This window comes from Scatophagus argus, chromosome 9 (assembly GCF_020382885.2).
Source record: "Scatophagus argus isolate fScaArg1 chromosome 9, fScaArg1.pri, whole genome shotgun sequence".
NCBI classification, from domain to species: Eukaryota; Metazoa; Chordata; class Actinopteri; family Scatophagidae; genus Scatophagus; species Scatophagus argus.
The window spans coordinates 12,387,289-12,408,966 of record NC_058501.1 but is presented as its reverse complement, the minus strand read 5'-3'; the positions used below and the strand labels follow the sequence as shown (position 1 = coordinate 12,408,966).

The 21,678-nt window shown below is 41.9% G+C and overlaps 2 protein-coding genes across 3 annotated transcripts in view; both read left to right on the top strand.

The window, feature by feature from the left end:
• Positions 1 to 195: 195 nt before the first annotated feature.
• LOC124064442 (glucocorticoid modulatory element-binding protein 1-like) lies at positions 196 to 8,560 on the top strand. The gene is made up of 10 exons (XM_046398918.1): positions 196 to 507; positions 1,789 to 1,930; positions 2,346 to 2,404; positions 2,649 to 2,770; positions 2,918 to 3,021; positions 3,553 to 3,737; positions 4,581 to 4,730; positions 6,501 to 6,638; positions 6,845 to 6,961; positions 7,045 to 8,560. Exons 2-10 carry the CDS (start codon positions 1,806 to 1,808, stop codon positions 7,587 to 7,589), a joined length of 1,545 nt encoding a protein of 514 aa, XP_046254874.1. The 5' UTR covers positions 196 to 507; positions 1,789 to 1,805; the 3' UTR covers positions 7,590 to 8,560.
• A 2,727-nt stretch (positions 8,561 to 11,287) lies between these two features.
• Positions 11,288 to 21,678, top strand: part of LOC124064181 (receptor-type tyrosine-protein phosphatase U) — a 147,912-nt gene continuing 137,521 nt past the window's right edge. For both annotated transcript variants that reach the window (XM_046398399.1, XM_046398398.1), the window contains exon 1: positions 11,288 to 11,613. In XM_046398399.1, coding sequence (XP_046254355.1) covers positions 11,544 to 11,613 — 70 coding nt within the window. In that variant the 5' untranslated portion in view covers positions 11,288 to 11,543. The remainder of the gene's footprint in view (positions 11,614 to 21,678) is intronic.

Here is a 21,678-nt window from a genome sequence, read left to right as displayed (position 1 = left end):
TTATTTCGAAGTGTCTTGTCTTTGTGAGTTGTCGACACACCTACATTTCTTTACTCGAACCAAATGCAAACCCCGCCATCTTCTGGTGAAATTCAGGTAACAACAAAAATAGAACAGGCAACTGTTTACTTCATGACCAACCAAGAAAATTAGGCCACACAACTGCCAACGAAAACAATTGGTGTTGACCCTAAAACCAACCCTCCAACTTACAAACACATTTTCACGACTTCGCTTGCTATGGAAAACATGTTTCTGGAGCTTGACATCGTTCGACATAGGCAGTGCCATGGCTCAGAAGTGCTCAAACAAAGCCGCGCACTCGCACATGAGAGCAGTTTGACCGATTTACACATCGCGTGCCAACTAACCGCTTCTCGTGACAGCGGGACAGATGCTTCTCAGGCAAATGCTGCCTTCACTGCAGGAAGTGTAACGAAGCACCACGGCGCATGCTCTTCTGCCTCTCCGACAAGCGGAGGATGAAAGATCCCCTGCTGTAATACGGTAGGTAAAACTAGGACAATAATTTTAAGTTAGCAGGTAGTGTTGTTTCAGAGTTTCAGTGTGGACCCGGTAGTCTTTTTTGCTCCCTCTGTGGGAGAGCAGCGCGTGCCGTCGCACCGTTGTTGGCCGGGGTGTGCGTGCTGCCGCACCAAGAGACGTCAGTTTGAGTGGGTGAAGGAGGGTGAGAAAGGCACGCAACTGTCCGTGTAGGAGTTGGTGATCCACCAAAGGCTACCTGATATAGTATGCACTATGTTGATCAGTTTATTGTAGGCTGCTCTTCACCGCATGGGAAGGTTGCCTGTTTTGTTCCTCTGCCATGGAATAATCCTCGCAGACAGTTTGTCAATGAATTTCTGTTTGTCTCTGAGCTTTTGATATTGTCTCCTGGTATAACTAACGCCTCAGCTGCTGCTCGTATAGGAGAGGATTTTATGAATAGAATCAGAGCTACTGGGATAAATGCAACGACGATGCAAAGTTATTAATTATTTTTCTGTTGTTTTTGTATTTCTTTCCCAGTTCCTGAGTACCATAGTCATGTCTTATTGACATCCAGTGGACAGTTTATTCACACTTGATATATCTAAAATGCGTTTATATTATTTCATATATTGTCAGTAATTAAGGATATTTGCTTATCTTTACCTGATGGGTGTAATTATAACATTTTTAATAATGTATAGGATATGTTGTATATGTACATATATTTAACATACATAAATAACTGTCTGAATTTGAAGATTTGCTTGATATAACTTGGTAACAGCACTCCTGCGCATTTATTCAACAGGTCTTTCATTGTTATCATATTTGTGGCAGAAGTGGTGGCCTGAACTCAAGGTTGCATAACACATTACTAGATATGATTTGATTTGAGAGTTCCTCTTTGAGTAGATAAAAGAAAACCAAAACAAAACCGAAAACAACAACAACAAACCATTTATAATAGAACATTTTACTTGCTGAGTTCTCTTAGGTTGTCATAGTGTTCCACCACTTTTACAATTTAGGCCTTATAACCAAGGATTTAATTAAAACTCTAAGCTTTTGTCCCATCATCCATGTTAATTCTCAACTGCAATATAAGAAGCAAGGCCTGTCTATATGAGGATTATGTCATTTTAAACCCGGCATGGATTCATTTTTATGACAGCTGCATGCAAGAAAAAGTCTGTTGAGGGAGATTTTTATTGACTTGTGCATGCATTAAATAACATCACTGCATGCGTGTGTGTGATCTGGATGTTAATATGCGTGCTTGGCCCTCCCTGCGTGCAGCTCTGTACAGAGGGGTGATGGCGGGTGCTGAGGTCATTGTGTCTTCAGGGGATCTCATGACGGTGAAGGAAGAGGAAGGGGAGTCCAGTGGCGACAACCATAAGACTCAAGTCATCCTGCACTTGCAGCCAATCCTGCATGGGTAACATGGCTAATGTCATCAAAGGGTCTATAGACGTTTTGTATTTGCTGCGTGACAAAATAAAGCTAATGTAAATGTATAGACAGATTTTCATAAAGTATATAAATATAGACAAAACAATAAAACATACATACAAACGTACATGATCAAACATTTTTCCTTATGCTTCTTGCTTGTATTAGACAAATCTTAAGACATCATTCGACATTTATGATGTTCATAATCTGTTTAATGCAGGCTTAATTCACAGAATACAACAGTAAGATATGTCAAGAAAAGGAAAAGGTTACCCCTGCAGTAGCTCTTTCTCTATGTTTTGCTGTTAATTTAATTTAATTGATTTCAGAACTGTTCAGCTCTCAGCTAGCAAGATATAATTAATCTGTTAAATATGTGAATCTGTCGCCCTCTGCAGGGTAAATGATGACATTGCTGACACTGGCACTACAGTCTTGGCCATAGAGACACATCATGGTACGTGACACAGAGACGTTAAACTTCACTGCTGACTTTAAGCACATATATAAAATCAATAAGTCATTGCATCCAAAGCATGTATTATTTACATAATGAATCTGTCACAGCAAACTTTTCAGCTTCACCTTTCACAAATATGAAGGATATTGAGAAGCCGCCTGAGGTGTGATGACGGTGCTGAGTATAGTAAAGTTTCACACAAGTTCTGTGAGTGGATCTGATTTTGACTTGTAATCAATAGAAGACAGTAAAGCAGAGGGAGAGGAAATTGAGTATGGCTACCCCATCACCTGTGGAGACAGCAGAGCGGTTCTACTATTTAAGAAGTTTGTGTGCCCTGGAATCAACGTCAGGTGTGTTAAAGTAAGTTTATTTTTATTCATTTATCAGCACTATAGCCTCAATTGGTTAAACCAGACACAATTCTTCATCTTGTCTGTCAAATCTGTCTTATCATTCTTTCTTATAATAGTTTTCATGAACATTATGTTGTCTTCTTCTTGTCTGCAGTTCAATGACCAGCTCATCAGTCCCAAGCAGTTTGTACACCTGGCAGGGAAAGCCACTCTGAAGGACTGGAAAAGGGCCATCAGACTGGGAGGGGTAATGCTCAGGTAGACATGAATAACACCGTTTGTCTGTCCTCATAGCTGCTGGGGAGACACATGCATGCAGCTGTAACCCTGAATGACCTTTAAGGGAGTTCTTCACAACACCTTGTTGCGTTATGGTTAAAGTGTCAGACTTTAAACACCTCAGTCTCCCACAGCATATCTCATTCATATAATTTGCACTTGCGTCGAGTCTGTCTGTGTTGGGGTTTGCCAGTGCATTCCAGAGGTAAGCAGCCTTATTATCAGAGCAGGTTCAAATAACACGCAAGCAAGCTGCTGAGTGATACCTCTCACTTCTTTATCGTGTTTGCACTTGCTGTTAGAGTGAGTCAGTATTCCAACTCGGTCGGCAATATCTGCCCTTTTCATCTTCATTCATCTAGAGGTCGTATCAATGGGCTTTGTGTCAAGCAAATCTCTGGGTTCTCCACAGTGTTCAATACTTTAACGGCCCTCTGCAGTTGTGTGACAAAAATATTTTCTTGGTTATTCTGTGGTATACTTTTTAACCTGCTCCTCTCACTTTCACAGGAAAATGATGGACTCTGGCCAGATAGATTTCTACCAGCATGACACTGTATGCAGCAACACCTGCCGCAGCACTAAGTTTGATGTGCTGATCAACAGCACGCGACTTCCTCCAGGGACCTTAGTGCAGCCGAGCCTGTCGTGTCTGGCTCTCGACCCTGTTGGAGGACAGGTGCCTCCGCTGACAGGTAGATTTCAGTTGGCATTTACAGGTTGATGTTTTTTTCCCATGCACATATGCTTCAGGTGCTGTTTTGCATTATGACACTGAGATGATGCAGACAGAAAGTTTTGAAACCACCTAGAAATATATTATAAATAATATTATAAATAATCAAATATGAATAGTAACTTTCACCGCATGCTGCTTGAGCTCAAGGACAATAAACAATGAGGAACATTATCCAGTTATGTTCTTTTAAATAGGGCTGCACAACACGTTGTTTCAGCATCAACATCACAATGTGTCCATGTGTCCATCCCAATGCAATACGCACAATGTCAAGTAAAGCAGATCAAATCATTAACGTGTCAAGCTACAACTACTACTTTTGTTGTGCATGATACAAAAGGAAAATTCGCTAACTTTCGTAAACTTTATTAGGAAATGTGTTGTTTTTTCCCAAGTGCCTCTCCACCTGTTCTCTCACCATTTGTCCACACCGATGTCAGAGTCACATATGCCAAACCAGAAGAGGAGGTGTGGCACGGGGTTCAACCAACTGTGACAGAAGTTGTACGGGGGATTTGTTTTGTTAGGAGAAGGCAGACTTTTAAAGTAGTCCGAGTCACTGGAATTTTGATTCATTGTGCGTATGTATGTGATAACACACTGTATATTTCTTGTGAAATCCCATGTATTTATTAGCATCACTTTCCTTAGTGTGCAACCACTGCACAGAAAAAAAAATCTGAAACGGTTGCATTTACTTTCCTTGTCTTGCTTCCCATACTTACATTCAGTGTTAAAAAGAGACCTTTAAGCCGTTTCTTTTCAGTACTTTTTCAGTACCTTTTTGTGGTCATTTCAGGAGAGGTTTTACATGACGCGGCAGAGGTAGAGAAGACTTTGGAGGAGAAGTTCAGCACAACAGCAGAGCGCAGCCCTGGTCCAACCCGGCCTGTTAATCCCACAACAGCCAATGGACATGCTGTAAAGAGAAAGAGGGCTGACACACCTGGTAAATATAAGAAAGGATTTACAGGTGCTTGATGAACTGCCAGTATGAAGAAGAGTGGCTATGTAGAAATAGACTGAGAGATGAGCTGGGTAATAGGGTAATTCAGAAAGGCTTCATTCATTTACTCTGTGCTTGCATAATATCCCACACAGCAGGACCTGTGGTGCTCCACTGTGACTTTTAGAGGGGATGCCAAACGGGTACACGTCCTATTTAAAAGCTTTGTAACCCAGTAATCCACCTAGTGTCGATCAAGTGAAATAACCTCCACTGTAAACTCTGTAAGTAACGTTTGCTTCTGCTATTAACCACTTTGTCAGCTGACCAAGGATAATGTCCTGGAGGTAAATTTGCAGTCACCTTGCACCTTGTTTGCAAGTCACAGATTCAGCCCGCTGAACTTCAGTCCTGCAGAAGCCATGTATTTGTAAGCCATGTCTTTCAAAGGAGGCAGTCCTTAATGTGAAGCACTGTAACCTGATGGATAAAAAGGTTAAGTGATGAGGAAAAGAAAAGTGTTCAAGTTTGAACCATCATTGCATGAATAATAAATAAAAAACAACAGCGAAACAATGACAACTGTGTCATATATAATATTAACATCAGTACCTGTAGGCCCGAGAGTCCACTACTGCTTAACGCCTTTGATAGACTGAGCCAATGAACCTCTGAGTCTGCAGCTGTGGGATGTTCTGCCGTTCCTGCAGCGGGAAAAGTTGCTGACCACTATCAGGCGTGTCTTTTTATATTACCATTGAAGCATCTGACATTTCTAAGTGTGGCTTTTTCTTGCAGGGACCCAAGCTTTGATTTAGGGGCTTTTAAAGGTGACCTGATTAGGCATTGTTCCAGCTGGAACACTGTCGGTAACATAGCCGCAGGTGATCTTTTGTGTGAATGGCAAATTGCAGTGCCTCACTGCACAAGTGTTATAGCTTGTCCCATGCCTTAAAACAAATTGACAACTCTCAGTAAATAGCTATGCCATAGCTATGCTCCTCTATCTCCAGAGATGCATTTCTTTCCATTAGTAAACCTTCCCGACATGGAGAGACAGATGTAGCTTGCTTCAGATAGCTGTATATGGAATTTGGAATATTTTCCGCAGGCATATTGCATTTATCCTGACAGACGTTTAAGGAAACATAAAAATTGGACACATTTCTTGCGAGATAAGATATCAAGCACTTTTGCCATTTTATCACTCTAATAGACACAACTTCTATTTTGCTCAGTTTTGTAAAGATCCCAACTAATTTTTCAGCCTCCCTCCAATCTGCCTTGTCCTCCTCTCTTACCTCTTAAAGCACTTCTTCTCTAACCCATTTTCCTACTCTTTCCTCTCTGCCTCTATCACCCATTTAACACTCTGTCTCCAAGTGCCGCACTTCTCCCATTTTCTGTATCTCGTTAGATCTTTTTCTGTTGTTCCTTTAACCCTGACACTTCTTCCTATGTTTCCCTCTTCAATTCATTACTCTTCTTCAGTTCTTTAACTCTCCTTACATCTCACTTCCACACATTTTCCCTGCCTCTTTCTTCTCGTTTTTCTTTCCTTTGCGTGCAATCTCTTTTTATCCAACTCAACAGCTCACACAGAAATGGTTTCTTTCTCATACATGCTCAAATCGCCTCTCCATAGTCTTGTCTATGCCACTTTCTCTAATTTCTCTGTGCCACTTAATTGTTCTTAAATGAAATAACAAAAACACACCCATACACAGTTCCCCACATGTCACAGGAATGGCTCACCTACTTGACTGTCTCTAGATGGAGTATTAAGCCTGTGGAAGGGTGTGGCAGACTCTGGAATGATGGGGGAGGTCCTGTCCAGTCTCCAGACTGAAATATTAGCCAATCTTAAAGGAGTAGAGGTTCGCAGTGAGAAGGCCAACCTGCAGGAGGCAGGTGAGTTCGATCAGCAGGACCACTGAAATGCTTTAGTCAAATGTCAGTCAGGTTAAAAAAAATGTAAGTCAATTTTTAAATAATGATTTTCAGCAAAGGCTACACCAAATATGTCAGTCATGAAACTGAAAACTTAATGAGCACTGATTTTTTTTTTCAATGATTTGATTTGATGGAGCTGAATTGTAACATTTTTGTTTTGTCAGATGCTGTTATACTTAATTCCCTGTGTAAGATGTTTGGACTTTTGGACTCAGTGAAGAAAGCCTTGGACCTGAAGCGCAGCCAAGACGAAGAAAACAAGATCCATAACAACGATTATGGTAAGAGAGCTGTTGAGGGGAGCATACAGTACATACAGTGATATCCCAGTGGATTGTATGAAATAATATCCTGTTTTTCTTAGTGTTGGATGAAATCTTGGAGGACCAGAGGATGCAGGGCAGTGATAAAAGCACTTCATACAAAATTAAATCCTTAAAACACCCACGACCTCAACGTCACAACCTGTCAAACAGCCAGACTCACAACTTGCTGTCTCCTGTCAAAACAAGCCCGGTGATCCATCCTCTCTCTGTAACCAGTTTATGCACTGCCTCGCACGCTCAGCTTACCATCAGTCCTCGGTTCTTCAGACATATTTCGACCTCAGCTGGCCGGCATCAGCGTGCCGGAGCTTGCAGGACGGACAGGGACAGTGGTAGTGTTGCGCTGGAGAGCGAGTGCGAGCTCAGGGAGATGGGGGACCCAGACAGGATTCACAGGCTTAGACAAGAGGCCATGGGAAAAGAGCACTCCCCAGGGATCCACAAAGAGACTGGGCAGAAGACTTTTAAGTTTCAAGAAGACCCTCACGGTAGCGGTGAGGAAACAGAGGAGACTGTGGGCTTGCATGACATTGAAAAGATGTTCATAGGAAGGAAGGCATCAAAGAAGCATAAAAGCAAGTGAGGGAGAGAGACAATCTCAAAGGGATGTGCCTGAGACATGAAGACGAAATTCTTTCTTGTGTTCTCATATATTGTGGTTGCTTCAGTTGTGTTTACTTCAGAGGTGTTACGGGCACAGATCTGTTCTTGCATTAAGCGACACATTCAAGAGGACACAATAATATTTTAATATTTTATCAACTCGGAACGCAGTGGAGCTGAAATAATCACTTGATTCATCCATGAATCAAATTAACTTGCTACCATTTTGATAACTGATTAATTGTTTTAGTCATTTTTTTAATGAAAAATGAAAAAAAATTCACTTGCCCCAGCTTCTCAAGTGTGAACAACCAGAAAATCGAGGATCAACAGCAGTTTGATAATAAAAATAATGTTCAGATGCAGCCCTAAATCACAGATTTTTCTCATGTCTGCTGTATACAGTATTATAAACAGGTTTGTGTGACAGCACATCTAAATTTTTAAAATGCCTTTCAGATGTCTGTAAATATAATATTTACCTTGTCTAAAAGTAGTTGGCAACTTTTTCAGGTATTTGTGACAAATATTTCCACATAATTTTATAATTAATTTCAAATATTATTTGTAATTGAAATATAATATATAATGTTTTGTGAGTTACACCTGTTGTCAAGTTTTATATAATTTTGATTTTGTGAAATACATCTCACTCAGGCTTGTATTTTGGCTCTTGTTATAATGCCCGCCTAAGATCTATGCACCAGGCACTCAGTGTCTGATCAACAGGCAGTAAAAACTATATATAAATTAGTATTATGACTGTTGATGTGCTATCTCTTTAAACCAGGTCCTGTTTACTAACATGTTCTTCAGCTGCATAATCTTGTTTATTTACTTTTCATCATAGAAAAAATATAAAAGTACAATGAAAAGGACATTGATGGTCCAAAATGTCCATGTAGGCAGTGAACACATTTTAAATAAAAACCTATGTGTTTGATATTTCAACAGACGCACGTGTTTAAAAATTAACTTTGCCATTGTTGATGAGAATTAATAAATGCTGTTAGTTCACTGACTTTGTGACAGTAAAGAAAGGAAGAAATGGCTCCCTGCAGGAAGCCAGTGTATTTGTTTGAATTTTATTTTTATTTTTCTACTCAGTCACCTTTTGGTGTTAATCGCTCATCCTTCTTGTAGTCAGGTTCAGCTAACCCCTGAAGTGAACAGTGTCACATCACTGTTTGATGTGTGAGAAGTGCACCATGCTTCAACCCAGATAGCAGCAGGGCAGCGGTTTGATTCACTGTTCGTTTACTTCTGAAGCACCATTTTACATCCCGAGACAGAGTGACAGACAGGGAAAGCTTGATAGCCTGAATTTGACAACTTACCTCATAAATATAATGATATGTTATTATAAATTCATGCACAATATTGCCTGTGCAAATGTAGTTGTTTTTGCGGGGTCATGATTGGCAGCTGATAAAATGACTTTCATGGTTGGTGCAGCTGTCAGCATCCCTGCTGACGCCTGCCCTGCTTGTTGGATTTGAGTATTTTGCTGCCAGATTTGCTGCAAATTAAACCATCATGCAGTTGAACAGATTCAGGCCAAAATGCTCCCTAGTTTAAGTAAATTGCTACTCTGCCTTAAATACTAGGATGCAAAATGGCTGCCATGCATCAAGTAGGTGTAATTACAGGCGTTAGCTTGACATATGCTGTGCTCCTTTGGTTAAATTAAGTAATTTGCTGAGCAATCCATAGTTCATTTGTCATTTGGGCCTAACGACATTAGAGGCTGAGGTGTGTACTGGACACCTTAGATGTGTCTCTTGGACCCTGTTAATTTAATCCACAGCTTTAATGTTCACACGTGACAACAAAATGAATGATGAATAGGCTGCGTAATGGCATCTTGATCCAATTGGGACTCCTGGAGCCACAGCTAAACATGTCGGCCCAGCCACGTTTTAAGACCAGCTCGGTTCATGCTGGGCAGCGGCTGCATCATCAGCACTTGTGCAAGATGTTTCATTTCAAAGATGGATTTCATAGCCTAGGTAATGTTGTAATGATATGTGAGAGGACGCCTTGCAAAAGGTGACTCATAGTCAAATACACAAGTCTAATACTTTTAAACATGCTGAACAGGACTGTGGCAAGTGTTTATACATGTAAAAATCACAGAGGCTTGCTCTAGTGAGAATGTTTACCTGTAAGTTTACATGTTACATTAAATTCATTAGTGATGAAACTGAAAATGACCATATCATTGTTTTCAATTCAGTTCAATAAATCTTTACTGTCCATAGACAGCAATTCTGGAGCAGCATAAAAAACATGAGAGAAATATTCTGTACATACAGCAACAATTATAACATCACATCCATCCATCCATCCATGCAGCATCGTGGGGAGCTGGAGCCTATCTCACCTGACAATGGGCAAGAGACAGGGTACACCCTGGGCCACAAGTCCACCAGTCACCAGTCAGTTGCAGGTGACTGGTGACTGGTAGAGCTTTTGACAAACAGAGAGAGACAACCACACACACTCACAGCTAGGGGCAACGTAGAGTAGCCAGTTAAATTAATGTGCATGTTTTCGGGGGCTGTAGGAGCAAGCTGGAGTATTCAGCAGGCACAGGGAGAACATGCAAACTCCACACAAAAGGGCCCAGACCCAGACTCAAACCCAGAATCCTCTTACTGTGAGGCAACTAACCACCGCACCACTGTCAAGTTAAGTCAAGTCAAGTTGTTTTATTATAGTCATTTCAGCTGTTTACAATAGTACTGTGAACAATGAAATGAGACAATGTTCCTCTGGGGACCGGGTGCTACACTACAATACATGAGAAACACTGTGCCACTGTGCTGCCCACACTGTATACTAGTAACAAAAAACATACTGTACAAAAAGATAAAGGTACTATAAACAGCAGGTTCAATGAATAAAAAAGTGCAAATAATAGACTATACGAAGAGTAATAATATAAAGGTGGACTGTAGCTCGTGATTAACTGCCTTAAAGGAGCCCTGAGCTCTGAAGCTCCTCAGCCTAGGGACCCTATACCTCCGCCCAGAGAGCAGAAGGTGGACCTCCTGGTGTAAGCGGTGGGATGGGTCAGCCAAGATGGAGGTGGTGTCAGTTACACAGAGTGAAGAGACTGAGCTGGGATCTTAGAGCAGGTGTTCATCACGCTCTGTCAACTTTAATGTAAAGCTGTTTAATACAGAAATAAGAAACTACAAGTGTTATCTTAAAAACACAAATCTATAGGCATAGCTGTTTTAAATAACGAGCATTTTCTCAATCTGTTGTTGTCAGACCGATAATCGCTGTTGTGTCTGTGGAATATACACAGACACTTGGTCCATAATCACTACGCGTCTAACTCCCAAGTCATACATAATCCTGAAAGGCATTGTGCGGATGAGGATTTTGTTCCATAGCCGAGTTGGGGAGCCCACATAATGTGTCTGTGTGAACAGATTTCTTGTCACTATGTGTGATAACAAGTGCACATACATACTTCTATACTCTCTAAAAGCCTCGTCTGGACCGTAACCATCAAACCTTACCCTATGAGACCTCATTGTCTAAAACACCTTTTGGTCTCCACAAAGTTGCAAGTACAGACGGTAAACACACAGTGTGGGGTTTTGGTTGGCAGATGTTTGAATACCACGGTGTCGTTGCTGGTGTCGCCCACTTGGAGGCGCCCAGCGCACACTGTGTATCTGCGGAGAAGTGGAGGCTGGGAAGGAAAGTGGGCTTGAGGAAGAAATCTCTTCTCTGAACTGTTTACCCTGACGTCAGTTTGCAGAACTAGCTCTGCCCCGTCTCCCTCAGTACCTCTGAAAACTCCACTCAGTGTGAATTGGGGGAGTGGATGGGCTCGGCTCTACTACTTGCGCGCCCGGACTTCACGGAGTGAAATGTTTTCTCCTGCACATTGAAAGTGGACTAAAACAGCTACACGATGAACACCTGCGCCTTTCTGTTGATTTTGACTGTTCAGATCTACGCCGATGGCATTGAGGGGCCAACAGGTAAGGCAGACATTCATCTCGATTTCCTAAACGCAGCTGCGAAGTTGTGACATGTGGATAAAACTCCAGTGGGAGCAAAAGCAGAGCGAGTCTGGCGAAGGTGTCAACTTTATGCCACCTTCACCTAACACGTTGCTGCGCTTAAACTGCGTTTTACAGCTTCCCATAATTTACGAATGGGACAGTGGTATCCCCCTCCCAGAAAATAAAAATAGACCTTTTAATAACTAAGATAGCAAAAACTGGTGTATAAAGTTTTCTTCGTGCCAGACTCCTGGTAAACATGTTGGTTATTTGAGGGGACTGTGTCTGGAGTGTTATGAAGCAAGCTTCCTTTTCCCTAAACAGCACAATCCCCAACGCTACGCTGCTTTTTTGTCACAGCTCAAGCATATTTAAAGACGCCAGGTAGCCCTAAAGGTGAGCCCAAGATAGATATCAGTTCATTTACAGATATCATTTAGAGCGACAATTTTCCAACGGAAACGGAACGGGCGACACTCCTACGACCTTTTTATTTAATCAATATTTGAGAGCATTAATCTGCCAAGTCCCAACTGCCTGAACCAGTCTGCAATGACATCCAGAGACCAAAACCTGGAGCTGCTCCTTACTAGAATGTGGTTGCACAGTTTTAAGAGTGACTCCTTAAAAGTTTACATCTTAACGTGGTTTGAGGCATTGTAATGCTCAAGGTTTTTGAAACTAAATTCTCACAATACGTGTTGGGAGAGGCGTTTAGGTTTATTGTCAGAGCTGCTGGATTTTCTCCCGGTGTGATGAGCTGTCGATGGTGGACACATTTATGCACACCAAATCAGCTATAATTTTCAGATTCTAAGATAAGCAGAAATGAAGTGTTTGGTAGAAAAGAATTTTACTTCTTAAAAGTCCTCTTTTGTGTGTTTTGCCTTTTGTGTGCCAACAAACTGGATTGTAACGTGGTGACAATGGGTTTTTTTTCCCAGATGAAAGGACCATAATTATGCAATTTATCTTAAATTGTTCCCTGGAAGTACTTTTCCTTATTTCATTTTCGCAGCAGTGTTCCAGTGGGATAAATAAATCTTTACAAATTTGAAAATCAGCCACATATCAGAGAGATGGAAAGAGAGAGAGACACAGCGTGGTAAAAATAAATGTCTTTTACAGCAATCTGACACAGACCTTTTCATTTTCATCACAGTAATGTTTTCAAAATCTGCTTTTATTCCCTGTATTCTATTAGCCATTCATGCAATGTAATTACATTGCTCTACTTTGGCTATTTTTTGTCTGAAGGCTAAAAAGGCTTGGGCCCGTACGAATCTCTTTGTCTCACACACACACACACACATAGACACACACACACACACACACACACACACACACACACACACACACACACGATAGATCATAAAACCAGGGTAATAAGGCAGTAATATTAATAACATTTACACTGCAAGGCTCTTTCAACACTGTATAACAATGCAGCACAGTGTTTGTCACATCCATGTCGTAAAAAGGATTTGACTTGTTATTTTTAATACAAACATGGCTATTATTTGCATTTCTCATGTACGAGTGCTTCTGTTTCTTGAGAAATGAGAAAAATTGAGTCATGTAAAAACACTTCTGTGCAAAACAGCTTGTAAAATAAGCAAAAGAAAACAACAACAACAACAACGACAAAACCCCACAACAAAACCACGCAAGCAGATTGCGTATCGTCGAGAGCTGAATGGAGCAAATCATTAAGAGGGGTGGGCTGACACATATGAAGGATTAAATCACACACAGGTAATTAAAAGAGCTGAATGGAACAGTGACGCTTCACTACAGCTGTGAGAATGTCTGACAACAAATATCTACATGGTGTTGGCTTTTTAGCTTGTCAGTGTTGCAAGCCTCTCCATCTGCGTGCTTTCACTCACCTTTTGCCTTTAACTGCTAGTGGTTAACGCAGCTAGTTTTAGTGGCTTCTCCTCTATGTGACTTAACCCCTTGGTCTTAGTCCCTGCCTACATCCCATAAGAGAAGAAACTGAGCACCATAGGTGCAGCGTTGATTAACACTTTGCCCATATTGCTGTGAAGACCACACCTTAATCTAGAATGTTTAGTAACAGTTATGTTTCTGCACTCCTTTGGGGTTTTCTTGCGTTTCTCAGCCAATCTAATCCATATTTTCCATAACTCTCTCTTGCTTATGCTGCGTTCGGTCCAAGCTGTCAGTTCAGGGCATGTGAAATTATGACTATGAAGGCTATGAAATATGGTGGCTCTCTGCTGCAGTGGACTGACTGTAGTGAGGTTGGTGTGAGGAATAAAAATATCACATTCACATCACATTTTCTTGGACACAAAGAGTTTAAAAACATAAAAGATCAGTTCCCGTGTGTACGTCTATATATTTTGTTTTGGTTTTTTTTCACGGTTTAAAGCCCAGAATGACACTTTCATTCCTCTGTTGTCTCTTATGGGAATTGAATGGTTGTTCACTTACCATCTGTCTCCTCTATTAGCAGCAAATGTTGTCAACTGAGTGGTGTAATTATCCTGTGTCTCATGAGTCATTTCCCATTTTGATCTAAGTTAAGGCAGAATATCCTTTTTCTTTATTCCAATGAATAAGATAACACTTGGATTGAGATGAAAAGGCCTGTCAAGTCTAGAATGTCTAGATAAAGCATGGCATGGAATGAATATACTTTGGGTTTACACTGCATAAACATCAGCAGCAGGGCTAGCAGGGCTAGCAGGGCTGGGAAACACACCATAGGAAAACCAGCACATAAAGGCATGAAGGGATTAGAGCTGGAACGATATTTCCATTATAAAAAAATTCTTAGTAATTTTTTAAGCAAAGATGCCAAACATTTGCAATTTCCACAGTCTTAACTCTGAATATTTAATCATTTTTTGTCATGCTTTATATTTTCGTCTACTGGTCAAATGAAACAAGACTTTTGAAGAGCAGTCTTCACTATTTTCTGATATTCTACAGACAAAACCTGCTCTGAAATGCAGTTGTTAACAGACATGCCAGCAGACAGACAGCACAGACTTTAAACAGGAGAGAAGGTCCTGCTTTAAAAAGGAATAATTTATCATAGTAGATGGCCAAAGTTCTTAACATGAAATGTATTTCTTTAAAACAATTATCTTAACACTATTTAAATGTGACTGCTATACAACTTTAAATGTTCCTAAAGAGTCATTATTGTTACATTATTCATAGTTGTTACATATTGCTAACTTGAAAGTTGATTGGATGTGTTCATTCTAATAGGCATCTCGCTGAGTCTTGAGACGCACTGCGAATTCTTAAAGGAAACCGTGTAACCATCATATAAAACCATAGTGTGGAAAATGTTGCCTTGCACCACAGAGTTGCAGCAAATCCACAAAGTGGAAGTGTTCCCTGCATGAGCCAGGCCACCATCTGTGGACAGAGGGTGAGGCGCGGTAGGGACTGGGCCTAAATCAAATTCCTGAAAAGACTGGTTGATTTCCATCTTCGTGGGATCATGGGCAGTAAATCAGAGAGCAGATGGAAAACTTTTCAACAAGGAGGGAAGGGGATTGGTGGGGAAGATAAAGGGAATTTTCAGAGAGAGAGAAGCTGAGAATGAAAGAGGGATTTACTCAGATTGTTCGTCGGGGTGTTTTGTTTTCAGCTGCGGGCATAGCGGGGCTTTTGTTGGGCTCATGTGTGCCGGCCATTCTGCCATCAGCACTTGTGTGAGTGATTAAACAGGGCAAATCCGAGAGGAGTCCGCTCTTCCAGTTTCCGTCTCTGATCTGTTGTAATGTGGAGCCCCCGATTGCCTTACTTATCTCACAGTAGTGGAAGATGAAACATAACCATCTATTGTACGTGTTCAAAGAATTCCACTTAATGCCAAGTACCGTGATTGGTACTGGTCATCTCTGGAAGCACTTGTCCAATCAGGGTCTTCTCTGTCTTGAGTCTCATTGTTCACCTCCTTGTGATGTAGCTCACCTTAGCTTGTGCTGTGCTGTGCAGCTCATGCTCATCTTGTGACTGCTGTGCTTAATTAATCCTGCCAAGCATTTTGTTGGTCTAAGTATGATTGTCACATGTTATTGTTCTGTTTCTAAACCAGACTCAGCTTTTTTTTTTTTTTAAATATTTTTCTTTGTTCAAAGCTTTGAGATTTTTGCCGTACTCGGGTGGAGGACTGTTTGCTCTTCAGAAGGGTCAAGTGCAGGTTGGGAGTCATGTTTCTGAGGCAGAGAAAAAGCAGGTCGTTGCCTTTGAGAAGAGGGCAACGCCCAGAAGCAGGATTGTTTCTGTTGTGTGCTTCCTCTGCCATTTAGCCAGGCCCACCTGCCTGTGCCTGCACCCCCTCATATCCAGTCTCGTCGGCCAATTCTGCAGACCAGCAAAGTGCCCTAAAAAGACCTACTCAGAGGGAATTGTTATTATGATTAATTTGAAACTCTGAGTCATATCATGAATATTTTAGCATATTGATGAAAATACAGTATATGAATATATGTGTGGGTGTTGCCTTCACATTGTTGTGTGTTTGCATGTGCTCCCCAGCATCCTTGTTCACTAGCATCTTTGCCTGTAAGACCTCAAAATCAGGCACCAAAGTCTTGCCATGCAGGAAGATCCCACAGTGCTGACTGACTCAGCCCCGATACTGATGCTAGCAGGGGCTGGAGCTGCTGCCACCATGAGCTCTTCAGGGTTACCGCTAGACCTTCCAGCACCCCGAAGAGATGCCAAAACTAAGAGATTCACAGTCAGTGGCCTGCCTTTCCCTTTCTGGTTCGCAGCGACAGCGAGAGTGCAGACTTTTCTGCTCCCACAGCCAGGTGTTATTAATGTGGTATTGATCTTTCAAACTCCGGCAAGTCCATTTTACTTAAATTTGATCAAAGTGGCATCCCACTTGTGACCTGCAAGTTTGAAGTCAGAGTGAGAATTAGCCAGCCAGCAAGGACTTGCATGATGTAAGTGCATACAAGGAGCTGGGTCTGCAGCAGAGGAATGTTAGCAGCATTGTGTGGACCAAAGGACAGGAAAAAAGTAGAAATCCTCTCAAACATCAAAGGGGAGTGCCTCATTTCCATAATAAGGCCATATATATTACAAATAAGCTCTAGAATATCCTGTCGATGTACTGGTCTAAAATGACAGGACTATTATGCTCATTATCACTTAAAAGCATATGTTTTACTTGAATAATGGACACCGAAATTTATCATTCACAACAGATGGGCCAGTGTTTATAGCCTGGATATGAAAGAGAGTGAGACTGCGTAGCCCGAGCACACACACACACACACACACAAACACACAGATGTGTATTTATCCAACGAAGATGTAAGCAGGGCTGTGAGTTGCAGCCGTTTCGGTCCCTGTGTTTTCTTCCCCCGAGGTAGTGAGCTCCAGACTGCAAAAAGTGGGTCTGCAAGACTGATGCTGCGAGTGCTGCTCCTTATCCCCACCCAGAGAAAAGAAAGCCTCCTGAGCAGTTTATATTTAGCCCACTGGCCGTGTTTCAGTTCTCTACCTTTCTCCCGTGTCAACAAAGTTACAGCCAGATTCTTCAGGCTCTGTTGCAGTGTGTAACAAATGCTGAGGTCACTGGAGTCAGGGTTCAGGATTAGGCCAGGATTGCAGCGTCGAGATCCGACATGTTGTGGAAGTGCCTGTATTCCTTGTTATATGAGACCCCCTGTGAAATCTGAACTGCTGACACTTCTCTAAAAGTCAAAACACTCTCTGCAGGACATTTTTCTCCCTGATGGTGTAATGGATGTAGGCTTTAGTTGTCTTTGTGCCCTGATGCCTGCTCTCTAAGGGGAAGTGGTATTTCTGGTTTGACCAGTCTTTTTAGGCAAAGAAATATCCTTTCAGAGACCCAACCATGAACCTGAAAGCTTATCACCAGGATGTATCTCACACCTATTAGACTGACACACTTTCACATAAACTTTATTAGGACAGAGGAAATTGAAGAGCATTAAAGTCTAACAGAGCGGGGATAATGTCTAGTGTGCTGATTTAAAAGAGCATTGTATTTGAGGTGTTTGCAGCATGAAATCTAACTAAAACTGACCTCTTCGAATTTAATGCCATATCTTCTCAGTTATATATCATCTATACTGCATTACTCCTCCCTGTTTGCAGTTGAATTGAAGGCATTTTGTCGCTCTTTCTGTGCACCACAGTCGCATGGCACGGCGATGACACTCAGCTGTGACAGCTGCTGTTGCTGGTGGGTTATGGGTAGGTCATGGCAGCTGTGGTTGTGCAGGTGCCAGCTGGCAGGGAATCATTGAAGGGACTGATTCCAAACCTGTTGAGCACATATAACATGTATGAAGCTCTTGATTCTTTTTCTTGACTTCATCTGGAATTCCATGGGAAAAAAAATCTTTAGTTGAAGTGAAAACGTCAGACTCACCCAAACTGGAATTGTAGTGACGTGAATGTTGCATGCAGTTTCACCACAGTGTCATGCAAGGAAAAATCTAGTGTAGTATGCCAGTATTAATAAGTTTTTATATTTTTTTGATTATTGAGGAATGCATGTAATCTCTATTGTGCTCAGTAGTGCAGGGTCATTGAATCAGTGTGTTATTTAAATATAAATGCAAGCAGTGTATATGCCGAGTATGGGAGCGAGCTATGATATGCTAGCAGCACACTTGCTTCCGTCTGCCAGTTGGGTTGAAAAGCTTTTGTCAAGTGATGTGAGTAAACAGGGTTCGAGAACTCGTCCAGACTTGGACGCTTTGTTCTGATTCAGGTGTTGAAGTGAGAGACAGAACAAAAGCAGAGCCTATTGATTTCTCAAACACAGCCTGTCACAGTCAGCTTATTGTCTTCTTCCTCTTGAAACTCTCCTTTCGATCCAACATGACCTCCCATTGCAATCCTCCTCATTTTGACGTGCCACTGTTTCAGCAGTTGCTCAGGGGATTGTGCATACCTTTTTTCATGGAAAAAAACCCATCCCTTTCTCCCCTGGGTGTTGCACTTTGTATCATTGAGAGACATTTCAGGGGCAAGCAGTTCAGTGTTTGCCCCTCTTTACCATTTCCCTCATGTCACAGTATTCAGTGTGCTTGACTTTAGTCACTCTTTAACAGCTGATTCATTGGAAACTGTCTGTTATTCCGTTTTTTGACAAGGTGGTATAATTGTAGGAGGGAAAAGAGAATTTCTGCTGGTTGCGGAGTGTATGTGGAGAATGCAGAGTTAGTTCTGCATGGACACTAATGAAAAGAGATGGCTCCCGACCAAGAAAATTCGTGTCCTTTATCTTCAGATCACTGTGCTGTTATTGTGTTGCTCAGAGACGGGTACAACACACGGTTCCTTGTGATGCCTGCATATGTGCTTTGATGTTTTGTCCTGTTTATGCACACACAGAGAGGTGATCGTCTGCCATTCAAACAGGGTATATTAATCTAGTTATTAAATATACTGTGTGTTTGGGGCATCAGAAAATAGTTTAAGTTGGCTGCTTGACTTGGCCTGCCTACCAAGGGGCCTACCTGGGGATGAGGGAGGTGATTGCCCCAAGAGATGAGGAGCTTGTGGGTGCATTGAAGTAGGCACCATCATGACCTTGTTTAAGGAGCCTTTCAAGTTTCCTTCTGCAGTCAGGCAAAGACCACTTCAACACTAGTGTGGATATGTTTGAAAATGCATTTGTTCTTGACCTGCCATCTATGGTAAGCTGTCACTGAAAATTGACCTTTTTGAAAATGTTTCTCATGAATGATTTCCACAACGTTGGTCTCACATTGTCATGTGAACAGGGAAAAGAGGAGCCTTTGAAAAACGCTGACACCTCCATTGTGATGTGATCTACTGTAAAGCTGCTGGCTCAAGGGGCCTGCACATGCCCAGTAAAGGAGATTTTAGCCCTTTTGTCTTGTTGTTGGCATGTGATATGAATGGCAAACTTTTTGGGAAGGGCTGGAAACAGTAACATAGACAGAAAGCTTTCATGCCATTTTCAAATAGTGTGGACCTTCTGCAGCCAAAGGCAGTGTACCATTTTTGTGTCTCACATTAACACAAAACCAGAAATATGCAAGAATGTCAAGGGTGCCCACGGGGTGTCGTTAACAAAGAGCTTAATTCAAAACCACAAACAGAAGATTATAATAATTGCTTGGCACTTCTGTATGTACGTGTGTGCGTGTGTGTGTATGTGTGTGTGTGTTTATGTGTGGGTGGTTGAGTGTGTGTTTGTATGCATACTGGCAAGTGCCCAGGTGTGTGGTTTGTATTTGTGGAAGGGGCAGGTTGGTGATTGTTCCCACCTGACTATACGTAAATATTTGCTGAACTTTGTTAGCCATTTTGAACTTCCATAAATCTCTGCCATGTGGAGCTTTTGTTTGCTTTATTCCTTCATGGCACGAAAATGCTAATGAAAAAATTAGCATACTGTGCTTAGGACATTTTCTTTTGATGATAAATACATTGCACTGCAAAGATCAAGAAGGCGGTCTTTGCAGTAGAAACAGGCTTTGGAGTCATTCTGTGTTTCAAGAGTACACAGTGTGTCAGGGACCTCGGAGCAGGACGGCCCTGGCCTTTGTCTGTCTGGACAGCCAGGGTAATTAAGAATCAGCTTAGGCTGGGATTATGGCTGGGAGTAGGCTGATCACAGGGGACAGGAGAAAAGGCATTAGGAGAGTGGTGGTTAATATGGGTATTATTCTGCTTAGCAGTGGTATCATGTGACAATAATACAACTGACAATGGAACCCTGTTGATGCTGAGATCCCTCGCTCAGCGCTAATAGGCTTTACTCCAGATAGCTTTGTTTACCCACAGTGTGCGCTCCACCTTCCTACTTTATCTTTCTTCCTCACGCATTCAAACTTTTTATAATTTGTCTCACCCTAATTAGAAAATGGTAATATTTTGCTGTACACCTCCCTGAGGCATTTTAGCAGTGTTCAGACGTATTTGCCTTACACCAGCACCTTTGAAACCAAACATGCATGATTTTTCATCTCTCTTGTGATTGCACACACAGACAGACACACACTTGCATGCACACACACATACACTCTTGCTGTTTTTGAGATATTTTTATGGAATGTAATTAATGTTCTCATTAACTGAGTGTGCGAGCTGTAAGGCAGAACTAAAAGCCTGATACCCTCGAGTCCTTCCCCTCCTCTACTTCAGGAAACATGGTCGCTGAAACTGATCGCCTGTGTTTGACATGTGAAACAGAGAATGATAAGATAGATACTTTCTTGTTTGACCTGCCCTTTGTTGTGGTCTGTATGCAGAGGTAACCTGATGCTTGTAGCCTCTGCATCACAAGTGAAGCCATTTGTTGCCCTTTAGAAAAGATATGGAACCAGGCCAGTGTGAATAATAACAATGTAGGGAGAGGGTTTATCCAAACAAGGAAAGGTTATATCTAATGGCCCACCTAATTCGTTGCATTACTCTTATTTACAATGAACCTGTGCATTTATTCCGGGTATCAGCTCTTGTGTATGCCGGTGCATAGTTGGCAGAGCAATGCTTTGTTTTGACCTTGTCGGGAGGGAGCAGGGAATTGTTTTCCACAGTCTTTAAAAGCTAATCCCATCAGAGGGACTGCACAGCATGGAGGGCTAACTCAGTCACGTCTGAGGTAGTGCTGCCAGAACAAGAGGCAGACAGGAATGTGTTTGTCTGGCTAACTTGGCTTTATTCACTCCTGACTGGAAAAGCGAAGGAAAAAAACACCTCCCAGAAAACCTGACTTCATTATTCATTTCTCTGAGCCAGGGTAAGGAGCGAGTGTCTGATTCTGTGAGCAGAAGACAAACTTTGATTGAGATTCAGTAGTGGTTTGGGGAGATGCAATGGTGGCTCAGACTGTCATTATGGCAGATGAATTAACTAGGTTTTACCTCTCAGAGGAAGGTTCCTCGCTTCACTGGTTGTCTGTTGGCTTGGTTAGGCACATGTGCTCCTGGGGGAATGGGCTCATTCAGTGCTCAGGCCATGGAACTGAGGATTTATCCCAGTCCAGTGAGTCCCTGTGGCGCCAAAACTCCTGCTGAAGGATTTAAT